Genomic DNA, 22,671 nt, shown 5'->3' on the forward strand with positions numbered 1-22,671 from the left:
GCGCCAAGCTTGTGGCATCATGTTCAAAAAGACTTGAGGCTGTAATTGCTGCCAAAGGTGCATCAACACAGTATTGAGCAAAGGGTGTGAATACTTATGTACATGTGATTTCTTATCTTTTTTTAATTTTTATTACATTTGCAAAAACCTCAAAAAAACTTTTTACACGTTGTCATTATGGGGTATTGTGTGTAGAATTTTGAGAACAAAAAGGAATTTATTCCATTTTGTAATAAGGCTATAACATAACATGTGGAAAAAGTGAAGCGTTGTGAAAACTTTCCAGATGCACTGTATGAGGATAATACTTATATATCCCGAAAACTGCAGGGACAGAGGGAAATTTTCCCACAAGTCCGCCCAGTCTCCGTGCCTGCTTTCCGGTGATAGCCGACAGGTAAGTCTAGACCATGTTAAACCCTGCCTAAACTGATTGACATGTGTATACAAGCTTTATACTAGCCTGTATACATTTAGATTTATGTGCAATTATATTTAAACATTTCTATATAAATGAGAGCTGCAGACGGCTGTGACTAGGGGAAATGTAATAACGGCCACCGTGCAGATTGCTCAGTATATATGTCCGATTAAGTCGCATTCCTTGGATCGCTCTGATCGAATTCCTTAGTAAAACATTATGGGGCGGGTTCAATTAGGTTCGTTACCTAACTGTGCAAGGAAAAGGGTTGGAGCCTCTGAGTTTTACGCCCAGAGCTATTTAATTACAAGCCCTTTACCTCGCGCAGCTAATGCACTTTAACCCATAGATCCCGGGAGCGGCCATGATAGGCACGGAAAGCCCTACTTAACGCGGATATCTGTTTAAGCCTCAGGAGGAGGTGAGCAGAAATCCGCGCTCAGTGTAGCCCGCGGGCTTATCGCGGGGGGCTGCAATTAAGGAGCCCCTGGCACTGCTTCCAGGCTAATTGAATCCCTGAGTGTGCGTGTGTATCAAAGCCTAAAAATGTATTCAATTGATTAACATGTAATTATTTTCTCTTTCTAATTAAGCAATGTCAGCTCCCCTCCCCTCATCCGCTAAGTAAGACCCTAAATGCTTTCAGAAGTGACAATTGTATCGCTTTACGCTTTTAAACATTGCTCCCTGTCTGTAACTAATGTTACAACACTAACTTTTCACCTGATCATTTCTCTCTTTATGTGAGATGTATGATACCTACCAAAAGATAAAAGTTACATAGCGTGGGAACATGAAGAAATCGCCCTTAGCAACCAATCAGCTCCTAGGTATAATTTATCAGTCACATTCTATAACCTGATAGCTAGAGGAGCTGAAGGACGGCAGCGTCCCTTTAAGCGATTATTCGGTCACCGGTGTAATTCCCCTCCGCCATGTTACATGCGTCTATGGAAACTGGTCACTTATTTATAGAACGGCCGGAATGTGAATAAATCTAACCTCTGACACAGGCATGTGAGCAGCAGATAAAACATCCATTGCAGTAATTAGAACGAGGAGGCAGGTGGATGATGTTTTGGAGACAAAAGTGAGAGATAACAGGTCCCAGGGGGGGTAACAGGGAAGCAAAGGATTGTTTGTACAGAAGTGAATAATTTTCATCCTAACTTTACTGATAAACTTTACTCCTCGCCCCCAAACTAAACCCCCTCCGAACACATCAAACTGTTTAAACTCTCTTCACTTATTTACCAAACACAGAGGCTGTCACGGGTTTGATGGTATCAAAAGCCGCGCGCCGCTGTTTGTGCCCTTTGTGTGTGTTTGTGTGTTTAAAATGTAAGGCAATATTGCTGGCAAATACACAAAGTCATTCTTTCAAGCGGTGTCACCAATTTCATGGACATTGAATGATTTATAAGTCATCGTTTCCCCTGTGAGTTTGGGAACGAAAAAAAAAAAATGTAAGTTATCATGGCCGGGCAGAATGATTTGGTTTGGATAGTCATCAAAGTCCGTCACAGGCAAGACTTTAAAGGGCCGGGGAACTGTTTGGTTAACATGAGCGGCTATATATTTCAGGATGAGCCTCGCCTCAAAACACACCAGAGAATAACACAGGATTTCAAGTCCTTTATGTAGCATGTAATGGAGAAGAGAAACTTCTAATGAGAACGGTTTGTAGTTCTTAATACAAAGTGGAACTTCTATTAACAAGGAGAAGGGGGTAAACGTTAGTAAGAGAGCGCCACCTGCTGGCCCTCTTTGGTAGATGCCAGACAACCACTTGGACGAGCTCCTTGGGCAGGAGTTTTAGTAAAGTTTAAACCTAATTTAGATCACTTTTCTGGGGGGTTTATCATTAGAGAAAGCAACGAGCTTGTCAGATTGGAATTCACTCACCTACGCACAAAATTATTTCCTATATATGGAATATTTATTCTAAAACTTAAAATAATAAAAAGGAGGCAACGAGGCACTTTCGTGGATGTTCGAACCTCCCTGGTGAACTCAAACAAGTTGCTCAGTGCAAACTGCCATATTTATGTGAATGTCGTTAACAAACCCATAGTCACCGACTTTAGCCAATAAAAAGACTGTTCTGCCAGCAACAACATACACTAACATGAAGGTGTCTGTGTTTGTTTGTTAATCTTCCTTAGCAGTTAATAAAGACAAACTAACGCTCTTGTTTTGCAAACTCACAATAGTTTGGCGGCGGACTGCGGCTCGGTGTGATTGGCTCTAATACTATTTTGATAGATACTAATATATATCAGTTTGTTTCCATTCCATTAGCGATTAGCAGATCGCACCTCCATTCTGAATTGATTGCAGAACCGCTGCCTAATACCATCTGCATTATAACCATTAGGAACACGTGCGTATTATAAAGTATAACCCATCCACTTACAGTCCAGATAGTTTTTTTTGTCAACTCAGATGTTTGTTCCTTTATATTGGTAAATAACTGGTTAAACCCTTAGAAGTTGCATGCGGTGATACATTGTATTAATTAGACTGTTTACGGTCATTTATACATGTTCATGTTTGGGGTATTGTATGGTAATACAGAAACCGAAGCAATGGAACTAATAATTTAGTGTTGTACGAATCACGGCTACTGACGTCACTCTCCTGTTAGAGCTCACAGCAGCTGTATACCGGTGTAGTGTACTATGGGCCTGATTCAGAGCCGCTCGCTGCTGGCGAGCGCTCGCTCTAAATCAGGGCGTGTTTTTTTCGTTTTTTTCTTCTCCAGGCCGCTCGCAAAGCTGTGGGTGACCCCCCCCCCCACAGCTTATGCGAGCGGCCTGGAGTCCGTCGCGATTATCGCGAGCATCGGGCTTGAGACGAGACCCTGTGGTAGGGTCTTGGCTCCCGCAAGCCCGAGTGGACTTCCTGCTCTATTAGAGCAGGAAGTCCACTACTGACATCACGAGTGATGTCAGTAGGTCCGCCCTCAAACGCTAGGCGTTTCTTTGGGAACGCCTGTATTTCCCCAACCACCCCCCCTGCCCGCCTACAAAACGGGGCGAGCTGTCACTCAGCCGCCCCGTCTTGTAGCGAGCCCCGCAGCGACTGAAGCGCAGTCTCTTGCATGCGCACGCCGGATGTGGCGCATGCACAGACCATAAACATCGAGCCGCTTGCGAGCGCTATGCGAGGACTGAGCGCGCAGTCACAGCTCCTGGGTGAAAAAACGGTATAGTCTATGGCGCTGAAATGGATGACACAAATATGACAATTGATTTATAAAAATGTAAACTGAATGCGAAATTTGAGAAGAAAATATCTCTAACTGTTGATTTAGTTAATGAATAAATTATTACCAATGGTGGCAAACCAATGTGCGTACAGAAAAAACACAGAGAAAAGGTAACCGCGCTCTAGTAATATAAATCAGCAGCACTATGTGAAATGATAAAATTATGAATTTAATATGTATCTGAATATAAATATGAGCACACATCAACTACATGAATGTAAAAAACAGCTACTAACACAATTAATATATTAAATAACAATAAAAAATGGTATAATCAATCTTACCTATTCGGTAGTATCAGCTAGTTGCTAAATATTCTTTGTGTTGAATTCACAAAGAAAGAGTTCTCATGAGGTAGATTCTGATGTTAATTAAATAATATGTAATATGTACATTGGTTTCCAGACACAAAGACTGATTATACCATTTTTTATTGTGTTATTTAATATATTAATTAATTATGATAATACCGGTTGTTTACATTCATGTAATTGATGTGTGCTCATATTTATATTCAGATACATATTAAATTCATAATTATATAATTTCACTTCATGCTGCTGATTTACTGTATATACCCGAGTATAAGCCGAGGTACCTACTTTTACCCCAAAAAACTGGGAAAACTTATTGACTGGAGTATAAGCCTAGTGTAGGAAATGGCAGCAGCTGGTAGTGCCCCCAGTGGTAATTCCCCCTGGTTGTGCCCCCAGTAGTAATCCCTCCTGGTAGTGCACCCAGTGGTAATCCCCCCTTTCAGTGCCTCCAGTGGTAATCCCCCCCTGGAAGTGCCCCCTGTAGTAATCCTCTCCTGGTAGTTCCTCCAGTGGTAATCCCCCCTTTTAGTGCCCCCTGTAGTAATCGCCCCCTGGTAGTGCCCCCTGTAGAAATCGCCCCTGGTAGTGCCCCCTGTAGTAATCGCCCCCTGGTAGTGCCCCCTGTAGTAATCGCCCCCTGGTAGTGCCCCCTGTAGTAATCGCCCCCTGTAGTAATCACCCCCTGGTAGTGCCCCCTGGTAGTGCCCCCTGTAGTAATCACCCCCTGGTAGTGCCCCCTGATAATGCCCCCTGTAGTCATCGCCCCCTGGTAGTGCCCCCTGTCTCTCAGCGGCTGCTGATTACAGAAAACACACAGCTGCCGGCTCCGGCGGCTGTGTGTTTGTGCTGTGTAGCGCTGACCGGACACTTCACTCGAGTATAAGCAGAGGGGGTACTTTTTCAGCACAAAAAATGTGCTGAAAAACTCGGCTTATACTCGAGTATATACGGTATATTACTAGAGCGCGGTTACCTTTTCTTACAGCTCCTGGGCGGCTTTTATAAACTAAATAGGATTCTTTTTTCCTTAACGTCATGTTGGTATGAGATCTTTTATCTCAAAATGCTGGGACTTGGGGTTTACCGGATTAGGGCCGTATTCAATTAGACGCAAAAAAAAAGTTTCGCCAATGATGTCATTTTTCGCCAGGCAGAAAAGTATTGACTAATACAATTCCAAAATGCTTTTCATGGACGCGAAAACGCAAAGGAATGTAATAGGCGAAAAAGATTTGCCTTTGAATAGGGGGTGAAAAAAGTTCAGAATTGTGGTTTTGGGGTGCAAACATCGGGAAACCACTCAGCACTCTTGGGACAGCCCCCCAAAGCATGACTGCGGCAAAAAAATCCTAAAAAAAAAATTGAAGAACACCCCAAAAAATTACTTTGAAAAAGGGGGCGAAAAAAATGAAAGTCGGAGTACAAACTTAAAAACTAGCAAAATAGACTTTTGGGGGGTCTGCAAGTATGGGGGAGGTGTTTGCTGAAGGTTCCTTTTTTTTCATTCTTTAAAACTTCACTTTTGCGAATTTTAACCATGCTTGCACCCATTTTCATGTACCCCAAATTTGCTGGGACTAGTTATTTTAAGTACCCCAAATACCTTCCGTAGGGCTATTGGGGGGCATCTAGATGTTAGTGCATCTTTTGGGGGGTGTCAGGTTGATTTCACCAAATCTGACAACACTTTTCGCCTGTTTGCTTTTCACCGGGTCCCGTTTTCGCATCCTTTGGAATTGAATCCAAATTGATTCAAATTGAATTGAAAAGCGGGGCTGCGTACGAAAAGTTTTTGCCCCCAAAACACGCGAAGTCAGCGAAAAGTACATTGCGCCGACGGCTGCGACATTATCGCGGCTAATTCAATACGGCCCTAAGACGTTATTCCACAAATTGGAGCACTGATATTTAAATGAGCAAAATCACATTTTAAAATCAGTGTGTCTTCTTCCAAGGTGCTACAGGCGTTTCCCTGGATAAAATGTTTACTGGCGCTCTTCACAGCGACTATAGAACCATACGGTACGCAATAATGTAGGCGTGTTTTATGCTCGCTGATATAATATATTATGGCCTTTTTCTCCCTTTGCAATATACAGACAGACAGAAAGACGGAGATTGGACGTTTATTCAGGACATGCAGACACAGGAGAGGAGATGAGCCCCACAGACAATTCTTCTTTTCCATAACGCACATTAGAAGAGGCCTATTAATAAGATGCTGAACGTGATCAGAAATACCACCTGCACCGTAGAAGGGCTCATTACAGGGTAATGTAGAGAAGTTACTCCAGCGGGTAATAAGTGACAAACAGCCGACACTGATACCCTTGTGCCTCAAAAAAACTCTGTCTACTAAAGGGTTAAAATGCAAAATATATACGTAACACATCTGCAACCAAACATTTCACAACGAGCCTTTCCTAATCGTGTTCCCCCATCACATAGTTATCAGGTCTGTCTCACATCTCACCTGTGTGTCATACGATGTCCCTGGGCTCTTATGTAACTAATAACACCTAATTATATCATTGCATCCCATCACACTATGGAATACGGTGACTACCAACATCTAGCTTTAAATTTTATATATATATATTCATAAAAATACATTTGCTACATTGTAAGACTGCAGTTTGCAATCACTGTTACAGGTAGGTCTAACCCTTATACTCCCCCTAGTGCCTAACCCAAGCCCCCCCCCTCCCGCAGCCTAAACTTAACCCTCCCATCCTAGTGCTAAGCCTTATTCTCCCCCTAGTACCTAAACCTATCCCCCCCGCAGCCTAAACCATAACCCTCCCCTCTGTGCCTAACCCTACCCACTAACCATAACCCTCCCCTCTGTGCCTAACCCTACCCACTAACTATAACCCTCCCCTCTGTGCCTAACCCTACCCACTAACCATAACCCTCCCCTTTGTGCCTAACCCTACCCACTAACCATAACCCTCCCCTCTGTGCCTAACCCTACCCACTAACCATAACCCTCCCCTCTGTGCCTAACCCTACCCTCTAACCATAACCCTCCCCTTTGTGCCTAACCCTACCCACTAACCATAACCCTCCCCTCTGTGCCTAACCCTACCCACTAACCATAACCCTTCCCTCTGTGCCTAACCCTACCCACTAACCATAACCCTCCCTTTTGTGCCTAACCCTACCCACTAACCATAGCCCTCCCCTCTGTGCCTAACCCTACCCACTAACCATAGCCCTCCCCTCTGTGCCTAACCCTACCCACTAACCATAACCCTCCCCTATGTGCCTAACCCTACCCTCTAACCATAACCCTCCCCTTTGTGCCTAACCCTACCCACTAACCATAACCCTCCCCTCTGTGCCTAACCCTACCCACTAACCATAACCCTCCCCTCTGTGCCTAACCCTACCCACTAACCATAACCCTTCCCTCTGTGCCTAACCCTACCCACTAACCATAACCCTCCCTTTTGTGCCTAACCCTACCCACTAACCATAACCCTCCCCTCTGTGCCTAACCCTACCCACTAACCATAACCCTCCCCTCTGTGCCTAACCCTACCCACTAACCATAACCCTCCCCTATGTGCCTAACCATACCCTCTAACCATAACCTTCCCCTTTGTGCCTAACCCTACCCACTAACCATAACCCTCCCCTCTGTGCCTAACCCTACCCACTAACCATAACCCTCCCCTTTGTGCCTAACCCTACCCACTAACCATAACCCTCCCCTCTGTGCCTAACCCTACCCACTAACCATAACCCTCCCCTCTGTGCCTAACCCTACCCACTAACCATAACCCTCCCCTCTGTGCCTAACCCTACCCACTAACCATAACCCTCCCCTTTGTGCCTAACCCTACCCACTAACCATAACCCTCCCCTCTGTGCCTAACCCTACCCACTAACCATAACCCTCCCCTCTGTGGCTAACCCTACCCACTAACCATAACCCTCCCCTCTGTGGCTAACCCTACCCACTAACCATAACCCTCCCTTTTGTGCCTAACCCTACCCACTAACCATAACCCTCCCCTCTGTGCCTAACCCTACCCACTAACCATAACCCTCCCCTCTGTGCCTAACCCTACCCACTAACCATAACCCTCCCCTCTGTGCCTAACCCTACCCACTAACCATAACCCTCCCCTCTGTGCCTAACCCTACCCACTAACCATAACCCTCCCCTATGTGCCTAACCCTACCCTCTAACCATAACCTTCCCCTTTGTGCCTAACCCTACCCACTAACCATAACCCTCACCTTTGTGCCTAACCCTACCCACTAACCATAACCCTACCCTTAACCCCACTACCCACCGTCAGGATGGCAGCATTTGGGATGATGGTGCTGGGATTCTGACTGGTGTCGGGGTTCCAGGGCCGGCATCCCATCAGCCGATATACGAGCTAAATCCCTTTTTCCAGTGTTAGAGCCCTAACGGCAGCTGAACCCTAACTCTAACAGTGACAAGTACTGCCGACATTGACACGGGTCAACGTTTCGACTGTGTCAACATTCTGCATGTCAGAACATAATCACTGCACACTGGCACAGCGGAAAAACCTGGCGCTATGTAAGTAAATGTTAATACATAATGATGTGTTTTTACATATCAGGACAAAGCAGTCAGCTAATCCTCATACAGTCCTACATTGCATGGAGTCTAATCATGTGATAAATAACCAATACTTTATTTTCCAGTCATGAATTATTCTACGGCATGAAGGAGCCCATGTGTGGGAATAGTAAGTGGTCCCTTCGTGCTCCCATTATCCGTGTAGGAGGTAACGTGAGCCAGGTGCTGGTAATCAGGTGCCCTTTATTATCTGATCACCGGGAAGTGCTGCCACCTCTGTATAAAAGCGGGCGCTCTGGCAGTGCGCGCTGGAGCATTCAGGTTTGTGTTAACACCATGCCAAGGAGAAAGTACATCTGCAATTATTCCTGAGGAGCGATTGTTGCTGCTCACCAGCCTGGAAAGCTTTATAAGGCCATTTAAAAACAATTTCAAAGTCCATCATTTCTGCAGAGAGATTATACACAAAACACCAGCGGAGAAGACTGAAGGCCGATGCCAATTTTCCCAGGAGGGGGGTGTCCTTGCTCATCCACCCAAAGAACAAACCATTGGACACTCCAGAGAGAAGAACAAGGAACCCAAGAGCTGCAGTGCATGTTAGGACCTACAGGCCGCTGCTAACAAGACAAAAAACAGGGTTCATCCATCTACCATCATAAAAAGACAAGGATGGTGTGGCCATGAGGAAGGATTCTCCTCTGCAAAAACAACCCAGTACAGCTCAGGGGTGCAACGCTGCACCTCAACAAAAGTTCAGGGACAGTAAGTGGAATTGTTGATCTTATTGTAGGACCCTTTTTTTTGCAAAAGCGAAATCACAAAAACAACAAACCAACGGCCAAACACCGATGCGGACGGGTGCTGATTTTGGATTGTTTTGGGGTTACATGACCCGGATGTCTCACACTAACCGAATCCACCATGATCTCCTAATTCTAGGAGGACACCGTGAGGTTATCTTTCAATCTTGTGCAAAATTGGTTCCTGGGACATAGTTTCCCAAGCTCTGGGCCTGATTCAGAGCCGCTCGTTCGCTATGAGCAATGTTCGCACGACTGCGCATACGTATGGGTCATAATGCGCAAACCAGTCATTGCGGTCGGAAATCGTGCGCTCGCAAAACATCGAGGGCCTGCTAATTTGAATGACAGAATGTACCGTTTGTGGGTGGTAACAGGGGAAAGTGCTTGAAAACGGGGGAGTGGAGATCCGAACGCAGGCGTGCCTAACGATAATGAGGGCGTTTAATAGGAGTGCATAATTAGTAAAGGAGCGTCATCGACCACGTTACTTGGTTGTCTTTTAGCCTGAACTGCTCGCAGTGATCGTGGTAAGAAAATCCTACCACAGACGCTGTGAGCAGTTCAGATGCCTTTCGATGTACCCGATTAATCTAATAAATACCGGAGGTGACGTGTGTTGCGAACGGCAAAGGGGCGTCTTTACAAAATAGCGAGCGCATTTTTCGTTCGTTTCACTCAGACATAGGGGCGTCAACAAGCCGCAAAGAGCGAGCACTCAATTTAAATAGCTGTCCCCTTTTTTGGAACGACCGTCCGCAAATAGCGTTCGGCTTTGAATCAGGCCCTCTGTTCTCATGGCCCACTCACAGTCCAGGTATTAAGGATAGCCATGCATGAGCACAGATGGCTTAAATATTTCCTCAGTTGGGTAGGATTTGCCCACCTGTGCTGAAGCAGGGATAGCCCTAATGTCTGGCCTGCTAGTGGGCCATGACGAGTGGGATGGGGAAACACTGTAACAGGACAATGATCGGCAGCAGCAAATTTACAACAGAAAAGCTGAAAAATAAATTAATTTGGGCTTTAGAGTGGCAAAGAAAATGTAACAGCTATTAAAAATAATTCTGTGATAAGCCCACGGACCCCTGCAGTAACTGGGATTTTACACCCGTTAACTGCACAGTTATTGGAAATTTCTTTTTGGGTCTCAGGATAAGCGGGGATATTTAAATACGGACCAGCGAATAATTAGCACCCGTTCAGTTAACGGGGCTAATTGAATTCCGCCCATAGTGTACCACGCATTTAGGATTGGTATTTTTGTAGGGAAACCATTGGTATAATGTCACAGATTAAAGCAAAGAAAGTGCAGGTGCACAATCTGAGTGAGGGCGATGTGGTAGGTGGGCACACATTTTATGGCCAAATATTTACTAAGGACCATATGTAAACTCCATGTTAGTTGTTAAAGTTTAGTATAAATGTTTTGATCACCAGTATTCTTAGTGCTTAGAGTCTACACCTGCTTATTGCACCGATATTCTGCATAGAACCTCATGCTTGCAATCGTGTGTGGATTTAAATGTATGTGACCGTCTCTCCTGCATAGATTTGTTTTTTTTTTCCCTGTATAGTCTGTATTGGTCAGTGAAGCATAGTTTATGGTATATATCTGGCCTGGTTTTTGCTCCAACTCAGAACAAGTTATCTCCTTTCATCAGCAAGCCAATTGAGTCAGTTGTAGCCTGTCCTAATCAAGGGATACCACTCCTTATATTCAGTCTAGGGGCAGCTGGGGTTAAATGCACAAAGTGTACTAACATAACAGTTAATCAAACAGCTGAACAAACATTGACCAACATCTAAGGTAATTTCAGATTAAGAAACTGATTGCTTTAAATTTGTCTAAAAATAACAAACCTAAGACTCACCATGTATTACACATTTCTATTTATCAACTCCCTCCTTTGTATTTTCTCTAAGGATATAACATCCCTAACTCTCCCTGCATCTCCCCTCTCTGGGCACACTGCCGCCCTATTGAGTCTCTCACCTCCTCTAAAAACTAATGAGCTTTCTTTTCATCATACACTGACTATTACAGCCTCATTGTGTCACTATAATAAACTTTTACACACCTACAACTATATCTACTTCTCCATCCTTCTGCTTTTATTATCTGGTGACATATCCCCAAATCCAGGCCCCTCACACATACAGCGGATTTACTATGGAATAAATATCCTGCAAACCTCACATGTCTCCCATCACCCTCCAAATCAATAAATGTGCCTTATAGAATTCACACTTGATCACAACTTATTATTTTACATCTGAACATCTCTTTACAATAACTACTTTCACCAATTTCTACATTTACCTGAGACTGCTGGTTCACAAGTTACCCAAACTCTCTAAATAGCCCTTCATGAAGTGGCTTCAGCTACCCGTCAGACTTCACGTAAACTGATATAACAGCCATGGCTTTCCACAGACACCTACATATACTGTCACATATACTGATATAACAGCCATGGCTTTCCACAGACACCTACATATACTGTCACGTACACTGATATAACAGCCATGGCTTTCCACAGACACCTACATATACTGTCACGTACACTGATATAACAGCCATGGCTTTCCACAGACACCTACATATACTGTCACATACACTGATATAACAGCCATGGCTTTCCACAGACACCTACATATACTGTCACATACACTGATATAACAGCCATGGCTTTCCACAGACACCTACATATACTGTCACATACACTGTAATAATAACCATGGCTTTCCACAGACACCTACATATACTGTCACATACACTGATATAACAGCCATGGCTTTCCACAGACACCTTCATATACTGTCACATACACTGTAATAATAACCATGGCTTTCCACAGACACCTACATATACTGTCACATACACTGTAATAATAACCATGGCTTTCCACAGACACCTACATATACTGTCACATACACTGATATAAAAGCCATGGCTTTCCACAGACACCTACATATACTGTCACATACACTGATATAACAGCCATGGCTTTCCACAGACACCTACATATACTGTCACATACACTGATATAACAGCCATGGCTTTCCACAGACACCTACATATACTGTCACATACACTGTAATAATAACCATGGCTTTCCACAGACACCTACATATACTGTCACATACACTGATATAACAGCCATGGCTTTCCACAGACACCTACATATACTGTCACATACACTGTAATAATAACCATGGCTTTCCACAGACACCTACATATACTGTCACATACACTGATATAACAGCCATGGCTTTCCACAGACACCTACATATACTGTCACATACACTGATATAATAACCATGGCTTTCCACAGACACCTACATATACTGTCACATACACTGATATAACAGCCATGGCTTTCCACAGACACCTACATATACTGTCACATACACTGTAATAATAACCATGGCTTTCCACAGACACCCACATATACTGTCACATACACTGATATAACAACCATGGCTTTCCACAGACACCTACATATACTGTCACATACACTGATATAACAGCCATGGCTTTCCACAGACACCTACATATACTGTCACATACACTGATATAATAACCATGGCTTTCCACAGACACCTACATATACTGTCACATACACTGATATAACAGCCATGGCTTTCCACAGACACCTACATATACTGTCACATACACTGATATAACAGCCATGGCTTTCCACAGACACCTACATATACTGTCACATACACTGTAATAATAACCATGGCTTTCCACAGACACCTACATATACTGTCACATACACTGATATAACAGCCATGGCTTTCCACAGACACCTACATATACTGTCACATACACTGATATAACAGCCATGGCTTTCCACAGACACCTACATATACTGTCACATACACTGTAATAATAACCATGGCTTTCCACAGACACCTACATATACTGTCACATACACTGATATAACAGCCATGGCTTTCCACAGTCACCTACATATACTGTCACATACACTGATATAACAGCCATGGCTTTCCACAGACACCTACATATACTGTCACATACACTGATATAACAGCCATGGCTTTCCACAGACACCTACATATACTGTCACATACACTGATATAATAACCATGGCTTTCCACAGACACCTACATATACTGTCACATACACTGATATAACAGCCATGGCTTTCCACAGACACCTACATATACTGTCACATACACTGATATAACAGCCATGGCTTTCCACAGACACCTACATATACTGTCACATACACTGATATAACAGCCATGGCTTTCCACAGACACCTACATATACTGTCACATACACTGTAATAATAACCATGGCTTTCCACAGACACCTACATATACTGTCACATACACTGATATAACAGCCATGGCTTTCCACAGACACCTACATATAACACCTACATATACTGTCACATACACTGTAATAATAACCATGGCTTTCCACAGACACCTACATATACTGTCACATACACTGATATAACAGCCATGGCTTTCCACAGACACCTACATATACTGTCACATACACTGATATAACAGCCATGGCTTTCCACAGACACCTACATATACTGTCACATACACTGATATAATAACCATGGCTTTCCACAGACACCTACATATACTGTCACATACACTGATATAACAGCCATGGCTTTCCACAGACACCTACATATACTGTCACATACACTGATATAACAGCCATGGCTTTCCACAGACACCTACATATACTGTCACATACACTGATATAACAGCCATGGCTTTCCACAGACACCCACATATACTGTCACATACACTGATATAACAGCCATGGCTTCCCACAGACACCTACATATACTGTCACATACACTGATATAACAGCCATGGCTTTCCACAGACACCTACATATACTGTCACATAAACTGTAATAATAACCATGGCTTTCCACAGACACCTACATATACTGTCACATACACTGATATAACAGCCATGGCTTTCCACAGACACCTACATATACTGTCACATACACTGATATAACAGCCATGGCTTTCCACAGACACCTACAAAAACTGTCTCTTAAAGTAGAATGTCAGTGGCGTAAATCTTAATTCAAATGACTTCCACACATACTGTAAAATAGGAATCCAGCCATCTGTCATCCTAACCCTTTGTCCCATGCTCACTGTCTACCCCATCCGTGTCACCCCTGTCTGTTTGCCCGTCCCCTCTAGAATGTAAGCTCTCATGAGCAGGGCCCTCTTTTCCTTTCTTTACTTATATTATCTGCTCTATACTCAAAAGCACCTAACCCGTGACTTTTGCCATCCTGCTTCTGTTGCAGCAGTGTTTATATACCATGTACTTGTCTTGTAGTGTCTTAAACTGGGCTCTCCGTCGCTCCGGGTCTCGCACCAAAGGGGGCGTGCTGTCGATGTTGATTGACAGCACGTCCCCTTTGGTGGGCGTGCCGGGGGTGTGGCTGCCAGACGGAGGCGTTCCCATGGGATCGCCTACCATCTGAAGCCGGACTCACTGACATCACTAGTGATGTCAGTGTGAGTGATTTTGGCTCTGATAGAGCCAAAATCACTCCAGGGCTTGAGGCAGGGAGACCCTACTGCAGGGTCTCCGTCGCAAGCCCGATGGTCGCGATGGTCTTGACCATCGCGACCATCATCATGGACGCTCGCATAAGCTGTGGGTGGTCACTCACAGCTATGCGAGCGTCCAGGAGGACGCTCCATTTTCATGGAGGAGGGCCCTGATTCAGAGCGAGCACTCTGGTCAGAGCGTCCGGCTCTGAATCAGGCCCTAAGCCTCAGCTTACGCACTCTGGCCGGCTTGCACGACCAGAAAACTGCGTCCGTGGAAAACGATGCCATCCACGCCCCTTAAATGCCTCTGTCTGTCAATCAGGCAGAGACATAGCAGGGGCTGCGTGCGATCACGCAGGACCTGTTCTGGACATTATATATATATATATATATATATATATATATATATACGGTAATCTGGAATCAGCATTCAGCATTGCACATACATGCCATGCTGAATCAGCGCCTTAGTTCGCTTATTGGGGTGAATCAGAGATGGACGCTAATGGCGTCGCTGTAACATCATCTAAAATATCGTAATGCCGCAGGACGCACTGGGGACAAAAGACGCCTCCTGCCAACATCATAATGCTGGGTACACACCGGCAGATATATTGGCCGATCAATTGATTGGCCAATATATCTTGTGTGCGTCGGCCAGTGTGTACCAGCGATATGCCGACGTCGTTCACAGACATATCGCGCTGGCTGTGCTGCGCATTCAATGCCCAGTATATCTGCAGACATACTGGGGCATCGTGCTGTTTCCCGTACACCTGTTGCAGAGGCCGTGGGGAGGAGGGGGGGGGGGCGTGAAACGCGCGGCCAGATGACAGATCAGTGTGTATTAAGAACCATCATCTGCAGATATATCTTTTAGGTGTGTACCCAGCTTAAATACGAGTGCTACGTCCAAAGACGCAGCATGTGATCACCATCACGACCATTGATGCGATGCTCGCAGGCATGCGCCACCTGAGTAAGCCTGGGCTTACTGAGACTAGCTGCTGAAACTGCTCTGCCGAGGCCGAGAAATCTGCGTCGGAAGACACAGACCCTGGCTTCAAACACGCCTACAAAACGGGGACGAAATGCCCCCATTTTGTAAAACAGCCCCAGTGGCCACCACCATCCCGGCCCCAGGGGGCACTGCGAGCGATCTAGCAGGAAGCGCTCTGCACATGTGCAGTACCGGTCCTGCGCAGGCACAGTCCCCCCGCCATTGGAGCTGTACGTGTGTTATTGCACAGATCACTGTAATGTTATGTCCCCGCCATGCAGCGATGCCCAGGACTCACCTACAGTCCATAATACATGTATATAGAGTGAGGGTGTATTGTAGTGACTAGGGGAGAATAATTCCTTTATGGGACATTACATTACTGGGGAGGGTTTCTTCTACCATGTATAAATGAATATTACATGTCTATACGCTGTATTGCGTGTTGTAAAGTGGTGACTGTACATTATACTGCAAGTTATAAAGAAGTGACTGTACGCTGTACTGTGTGTTGTAAAGTGGTGACTGTACACTATACTGCAAGTTACAAAGTGGTGACTGTACACTATACTGCAAGTTATAAAGAGGTGACTGTACACCATACTGCAAGTTACAAAGTTGTGACTGTACACTATACTGCAAGTTACAAAGTTGTGACTGTACACTATACTGCAAGTTACAAAGTGGTGACTGTACACTATACTGCAAGTTACAAAGTGGTGACTGTACGCTATACTGCAAGTTACAAAGTGGTGACTGTACACTATACTGCAGGTTACAAAGTGGTGACTGTACACTATACTGCAAGTTACAAAGTGGTGACTGTACACTATACTGCAAGTTACAAAGTGGTGACTGTACACTATACTGCAAGTTACAAAGTGGTGACTGTACACTATACTGCAAGTTACAAAGTGGTGACTGTACACTATACTGCAAGTTACAAAGTGGTGACTGTACACTATACTGCAAGTTACAAAGTGGTGACTGTACACTATACTGCAAGTTACAAAGTGGTGACTGTACACTATACTGCAAGTTGCAAAGTGGTGACTGTACACCATACTGCAAGTTATAAAGTGGTGACTGTACACTATACTGCAAGTTGCAAAGTGGTGACTGTACACCATACTGCAAGTTACAAAGTTGTGACTGTACACTATACTGCAAGTTACAAAGTGGTGACTGTACACCATACTGCAAGTTACAAAGTGGTGACTGTACACTATACTGCAAGTTACAAAGTGGTGACTGTACACTATACTGCAAGTTACAAAGTGGTGACTGTACACTATACTGCAAGTTACAAAGTGGTGACTGTACACTATACTGCAAGTTACAAAGTGGTGACTGTACACTATACTGCAAGTTACAAAGTGGTGACTGTACACTATACTGCAAGTTGCAAAGTGGTGACTGTACACCATACTGCAAGTTATAAAGTGGTGACTGTACACTATACTGCAAGTTACAAAGTGGTGACTGTACACTATACTGCAAGTTGCAAAGTGGTGACTGTACACTATACTGCAAGTTACAAAGTGGTGACTGTACACCATACTGCAAGTTATAAAGAGATGACTGTACACCATACTGCAAGTTAGAAAGGTGACTGTACACTATACTGCAAGTTATAAAGAGGTGACTGTACACCATACTGCAAGTTACAAAGTTGTGACTGTACTCTATACTGCAAGTTACAAAGTGGGGACTGTACACTATACTGCAAGTTACAAAGTGGTGACTGTACACTATACTGCAAGTTGCAAAGTGGTGACTGTACACTATACTGCAAGTTACAAAGTGTTGACTGTACACTATACTGCAAGTTACAAAGTGGTGACTGTACACTATACTGCAAGTTACAAAGTGGTGACTGTACACTATACTGCAAGTTACAAAGTGGTGACTGTACACTATACTGCAAGTTACAAAGTGTTGACTGTACACTATACTGCAAGTTACAAAGTGGTGACTGTACACTATACTGCAAGTTGCAAAGTGGTGACTGTACACCATACTGCAAGTTATAAAGAGGTGACTGTACACCATACTGCAAGTTCTAAAGTGGTGACTGTACTGTGTGTTGTAAGGAAATGACTGTACACTATACTGCAAGTTATAAAGAGATGACTGTACACTGTACTGTAAGTTATAAAGAGGTGACTGTACACTATACTGCAAGTTATAAAGAGGTGACTGTACACTATACTGCAAGTTATAAAGTGGTGACTGTACACTATACTGCAAGTTATAAAGAGGTGACTGTACACTATACTGCAAGTTATAAAGAGGTGACTGTACACTATACTGCAAGTTACAAAGTGGTGACTGTACACCATACAGGGCAGCACAGATGGTGTAATGGTTAGCATTACTACCTTACAGCACTGCGTGTGAAGTTGGGTCCTGTGCATACAGATGTCACGTGTCCACATACATCTTACTTCCTTGTGCACTAAACAGTCCATTTAGTCGCGCCATACACTTTCACCGTCAAATGCGTCTTACTCACAAAACGATGCAAATAGGATACACAAGCAGCTTCTGCTGATTAAAATGATATGCGGCACATCTATATTCTGTATGCGAAATGCTACGTTACAGTGTCACAGTTACCGACACAGCCACAGGAACAGCCGCTGACACTGTAACGTAGCATTTCACATGCAGATACACCCGCAGGAGGAAACTCCAGCTACAGTGCCACACAGGCGACACGCTACTGGCCAGAAGGGATACAAACGTTTTGTCAACATTTACATTGTCCACAGTGACTAAGTCGATAGGACATTGCTGACATAGTAGTCATGTGATATAAAGCATATTAACCATGTCAGCAATGAAACGTTCAACAGAATGCTTTACTGTCATGTATAAAGTTACAATGCCTACATGGTTAATATACTTCAAATCACATTACTACAGCGTCAACAGTATCTCGCCAACATTATGCTGTCGATATTTGTCACTGTCGACGGCATAAATAATAATAATAATTTTATTTATATATCGCTTTTATACAGTAAGACTCAATGTAGAGTAGCTCTCTGCACCTCGGCCAGAACACAGCAATCCAACCAATGTAAAGTAGTTATTATACAGGCTGAAAAAGTTTCTATATCGTATGACCCTCAGATGTACTGTAGGTGTCATTACCGATTAACTTCCATTAACAATAAATCATCTGACACAAGTCATCGCTCCCGTTTTATAGTAGTTCCAGAATAAGAACAGAACTGGTGGAAAAGTCTAAAACAGGGGTAGGCAATGTGGCTGTTGTGGAACTACACATTCCAGAATGTACTCTGCCACAGTACTAGCATGCCCTAAGAGCAAAACTGTGGCAGGGCATTCTGGGATGTGTAGTTCCACAGCAGCTGGAGTGCCGGACATTGCCTACCCATGGCCTATAAACTTGCGTCCTGTGGGCCAATATAGCTGTAAGCTTCAGAGTGAGGCAGAATGTATCCATGAGATGAATCAAACAGAAAGAAAATACAAAATACTAGTGTAGCTTCTCCTCATCAGTGTATATCACCCCTCATGTACTGTACAGCAAATAAAACGCTCAGCGAGCATGGATATATATCAGGAGAAACTCGACATATTTCACAAACGGAATGACACGGAGCAGCGTACAAAAGACTTTTTTTTGCAATTCAAGAAAGCCGCAATTATCAGTCATATCTACAATATGACATGACAGCACCAGAATTAGTGTGAATATCAGGCAAATGCATTAATTTACACATCCCATAACCGTACGTTTTACGCGAACTGCCGGGCAGAAATAAAAGCCGCTAATCTACTTTTCAAGTGAAACGTTTGAGGTGATTGATCTAACCTGGGGCACAGTACATTCTTTCCAGCGCGACGCTGTCACACGAATCTTCAACCTCCGTCCACCTGCTAAAATACGTTAGCTGGATGTGTCCTGAAAACAAAATGACAGGAGAAATCAAAACATGTTTCCCTTCCATTTTCTGTACAAGGGAACTGTAATTACTCTCCTTTCTAGCTAAAAACAGTATCATTAAGAATAATGGCATCATTAAGTACTAGAAGCTATTACAGTGGGTGAATTTGCTGCACTGATAATGAAGCTGGAGACAGGAAATGAAGATACTAATTACAAGATAAACCGCCTACTCAGTTAATTGGAAGCAACATCGGAACAGAAAGGAATGCATTTGCAGAAGTTCCTGACCTCTATCATTCAATAAGATGTTGTTTGGGTTCAAATCGCGACACACGATTCCTTCTCGGTGTATAGCGTCGAGGGCAACGACTATTTCGGCGGCCCACCTCCGGACGCAGGACTCTGGAATGAAGAAGTGCGAGGCTTCAGACAATTTCGCATCCAGCTCCTGAAATATTTTATGTATCTCCCCAGCTTCCCGCAGCTCTCTCCGCCCCTCACTCATTTCATCCGTGTCCTCAATTCTGATCTGAAGTTGCATTAAGTTGGCGGCCAGCTCGCTGTGAGGTCCAGAGGTGGCCGATTGGTAGATATTATGAAGAGCGTTGAGCTTGTTGACACCTGAAAATTGTTCACTTTGTCTCTGTGAGGCTTCCAAAACAGATGAATTACAAGACGCAGAGGGAGAAGATGATTTGCCAAATGTAGGTTCCTCAGGTTTTAAATCTGGGCCACTGGGATCAACAAGAAATTCCTTTTCATCGGTGATTGGACATAGCGTTATGCATTGGGACGGGTGTGAATATTCTCCAACCAAAGGGGCGTTATCCTGTTGGCCAATAATTTGATCTAAGCTACTTTTTACTTGCAAGACATCAGGAGTTTCCAGCAGCTTGGAGTCCATGACATCACTTTCCAGGTAAACATTCTTCAAGCCTTGTTCGAGGTCCACTGGCTCTGCGCCGGGCAGGTTAACCAGCAGATCTGGTCTTCCCTCATCGATGCTACTATCTATATCAATAGCAGCATCTTTGAGAGATATTACTGGGACAGAGTCATTAGACCCTCGGCTCATAGTGTCATGACAGTCTACACTTGGCTTGTGTACGACTAGGCTTTGAGTCATGCCACCCACATCATCATCGTCGTCATCTTGAAATGGTTTGAAAGTCTCAGACTTTAGGCCATAGGCTTTATCGACAAATTCGCCACTAAGCAAGTCACTGGCACTGTCCCTGCTATCTATCCGGAAAAACTCCATCGGGCTGTTCCTGGATTTGCTCAACGCGTCGGCCATCTCCGTTTGGCCAATTGTCTCCTGCTCACTGGATTCTTGCGATAGTTTCAGTTCGTCGAAGGCGAGCCGAGAGCTGATGTTGTTAAATGTGCCCAGGAGTGGTTTTCGCATCAGATCTAGATCTTTGACGCTGTCCCTATCGCCTAGTTTCAGCAAGGGGTCATTGCTCAATGATTCGGGCACAATTTTCTCCTGCCCGTATTCTTTGCACAGGGTTAAATAGCTTGTGGTACATTCCTCTTCCGAACTGGAGGCAGAGTCAGCCCATTTTAGGGGACTCTCTCTTCCTTCATCATCCTGTGTGCTGCTGTCGTCTTGAGAGCTTAGGGTAAGGCTACTCTGAAACGGCTGCACCGAGAGAAGCCGGTTCCCGATATTGCTTTCCCTAGACTCGACACTATTTCTTGGACACGGAGCAAGGTGCTTCAGGTCTTCAATTGAGTGGGAACTTTTCGCCAGCGGGACATCAAAGCTACCTTCTGTGCTCCGGCTTAAAAACTTACTTAAATAGGACCATAATTTCCCACCTGCAATTAAAAGAAAATAAAACGCTGAAATTAAATAGGATTATTCATATGCAAATAGTAGAGATTTCACATATGCCTTATTGCTAGCACAGTAATGAAAACGATCATTGCAGACAGACACTTAGTAGCTCATTTACCAGTATGGTTGCTGCAATCGGTAAACACGTTTACCTGAGATTACATTTTCAAATGAGCTTTGTCACGTATGAAAACCAAAACACTAAACGCTGAAAATACAACGCAATAAAAAATAAAAAAAACTAGGTCAAATGAGAATACAAAATATCAACTGACCAATGCTACTGATGATGTAACAATAATGAATATACAAAAAACAGTACAGTGGTATACCGTAATGGAAAATTATTTTTAGCAAACTTTACTTTTAAGTGGAAAAAAAAAAAAAAAAAAGAGAGATAATAAAGAACATTGTTGAATATATCACTGTCCCAATACTCCGCCCATTTCACCCGCTGGGGAAACACCGGTTCCCCCTCCCTGACCTGTGAGTTATATTCTAAGGTGTCATATTTATGTTTAATTTTCCTTTAATGTAAAAGTCCTAGTTGAAAATACCCCGCGTGGCGTTGTCTGTGCTAGGAGGACGCTCATAACGCAATTGTGCAGATCTGACTGTCTGAATTGGGTATTTGCTTTGGACAAAGAAACAGGGAGATAAGAAATAAAGTGTCCTACGAGTTATTCAGTAGAAGAAGCAGGGTCCTCCCAACAGCACCGAGCATTGATGCCAGACCCTAGTTTCACTGACGGGGGTGTCTTATAAACCTCTATAGGAAACAAAGCGAATATTGAACATCCGCCCGTCTGCCAGAGGGACTTCTGTGTCTCCGAAATAGATGGATCCTTCTTTTTGTTTGTGCATCAAAATATTTTATTATATAAAGGCAACCTAAACCAAAACTGCATTTTCAATAGAACTTTTCAAAATGTATTATATGCACTT

At 43.8% G+C, this 22,671-nt stretch overlaps 1 protein-coding gene across 2 annotated transcripts in view; it reads right to left on the bottom strand.

The window, feature by feature from the left end:
* Positions 1–22,671, bottom strand: part of RPS6KC1 (ribosomal protein S6 kinase C1) — a 194,056-nt gene that overhangs the window by 37,800 nt on the left and 133,585 nt on the right. For both annotated transcript variants that reach the window (XM_088458853.1, XM_088458852.1), the window contains 2 exons: positions 20,172–21,707; positions 19,809–19,898 (listed from right to left, as the gene is read on the bottom strand). In XM_088458853.1, the coding sequence (XP_088314979.1) occupies positions 19,809–19,898; positions 20,172–21,707 (1,626 nt within the window). The remainder of the gene's footprint in view (positions 1–19,808; positions 19,899–20,171; positions 21,708–22,671) is intronic.

This window comes from Taudactylus pleione, unplaced genomic scaffold (genome assembly GCF_031769625.1).
Source record: "Taudactylus pleione unplaced genomic scaffold, aTauple2 ptg000860l, whole genome shotgun sequence".
NCBI classification, from domain to species: Eukaryota; Metazoa; Chordata; class Amphibia; order Anura; family Myobatrachidae; genus Taudactylus; species Taudactylus pleione.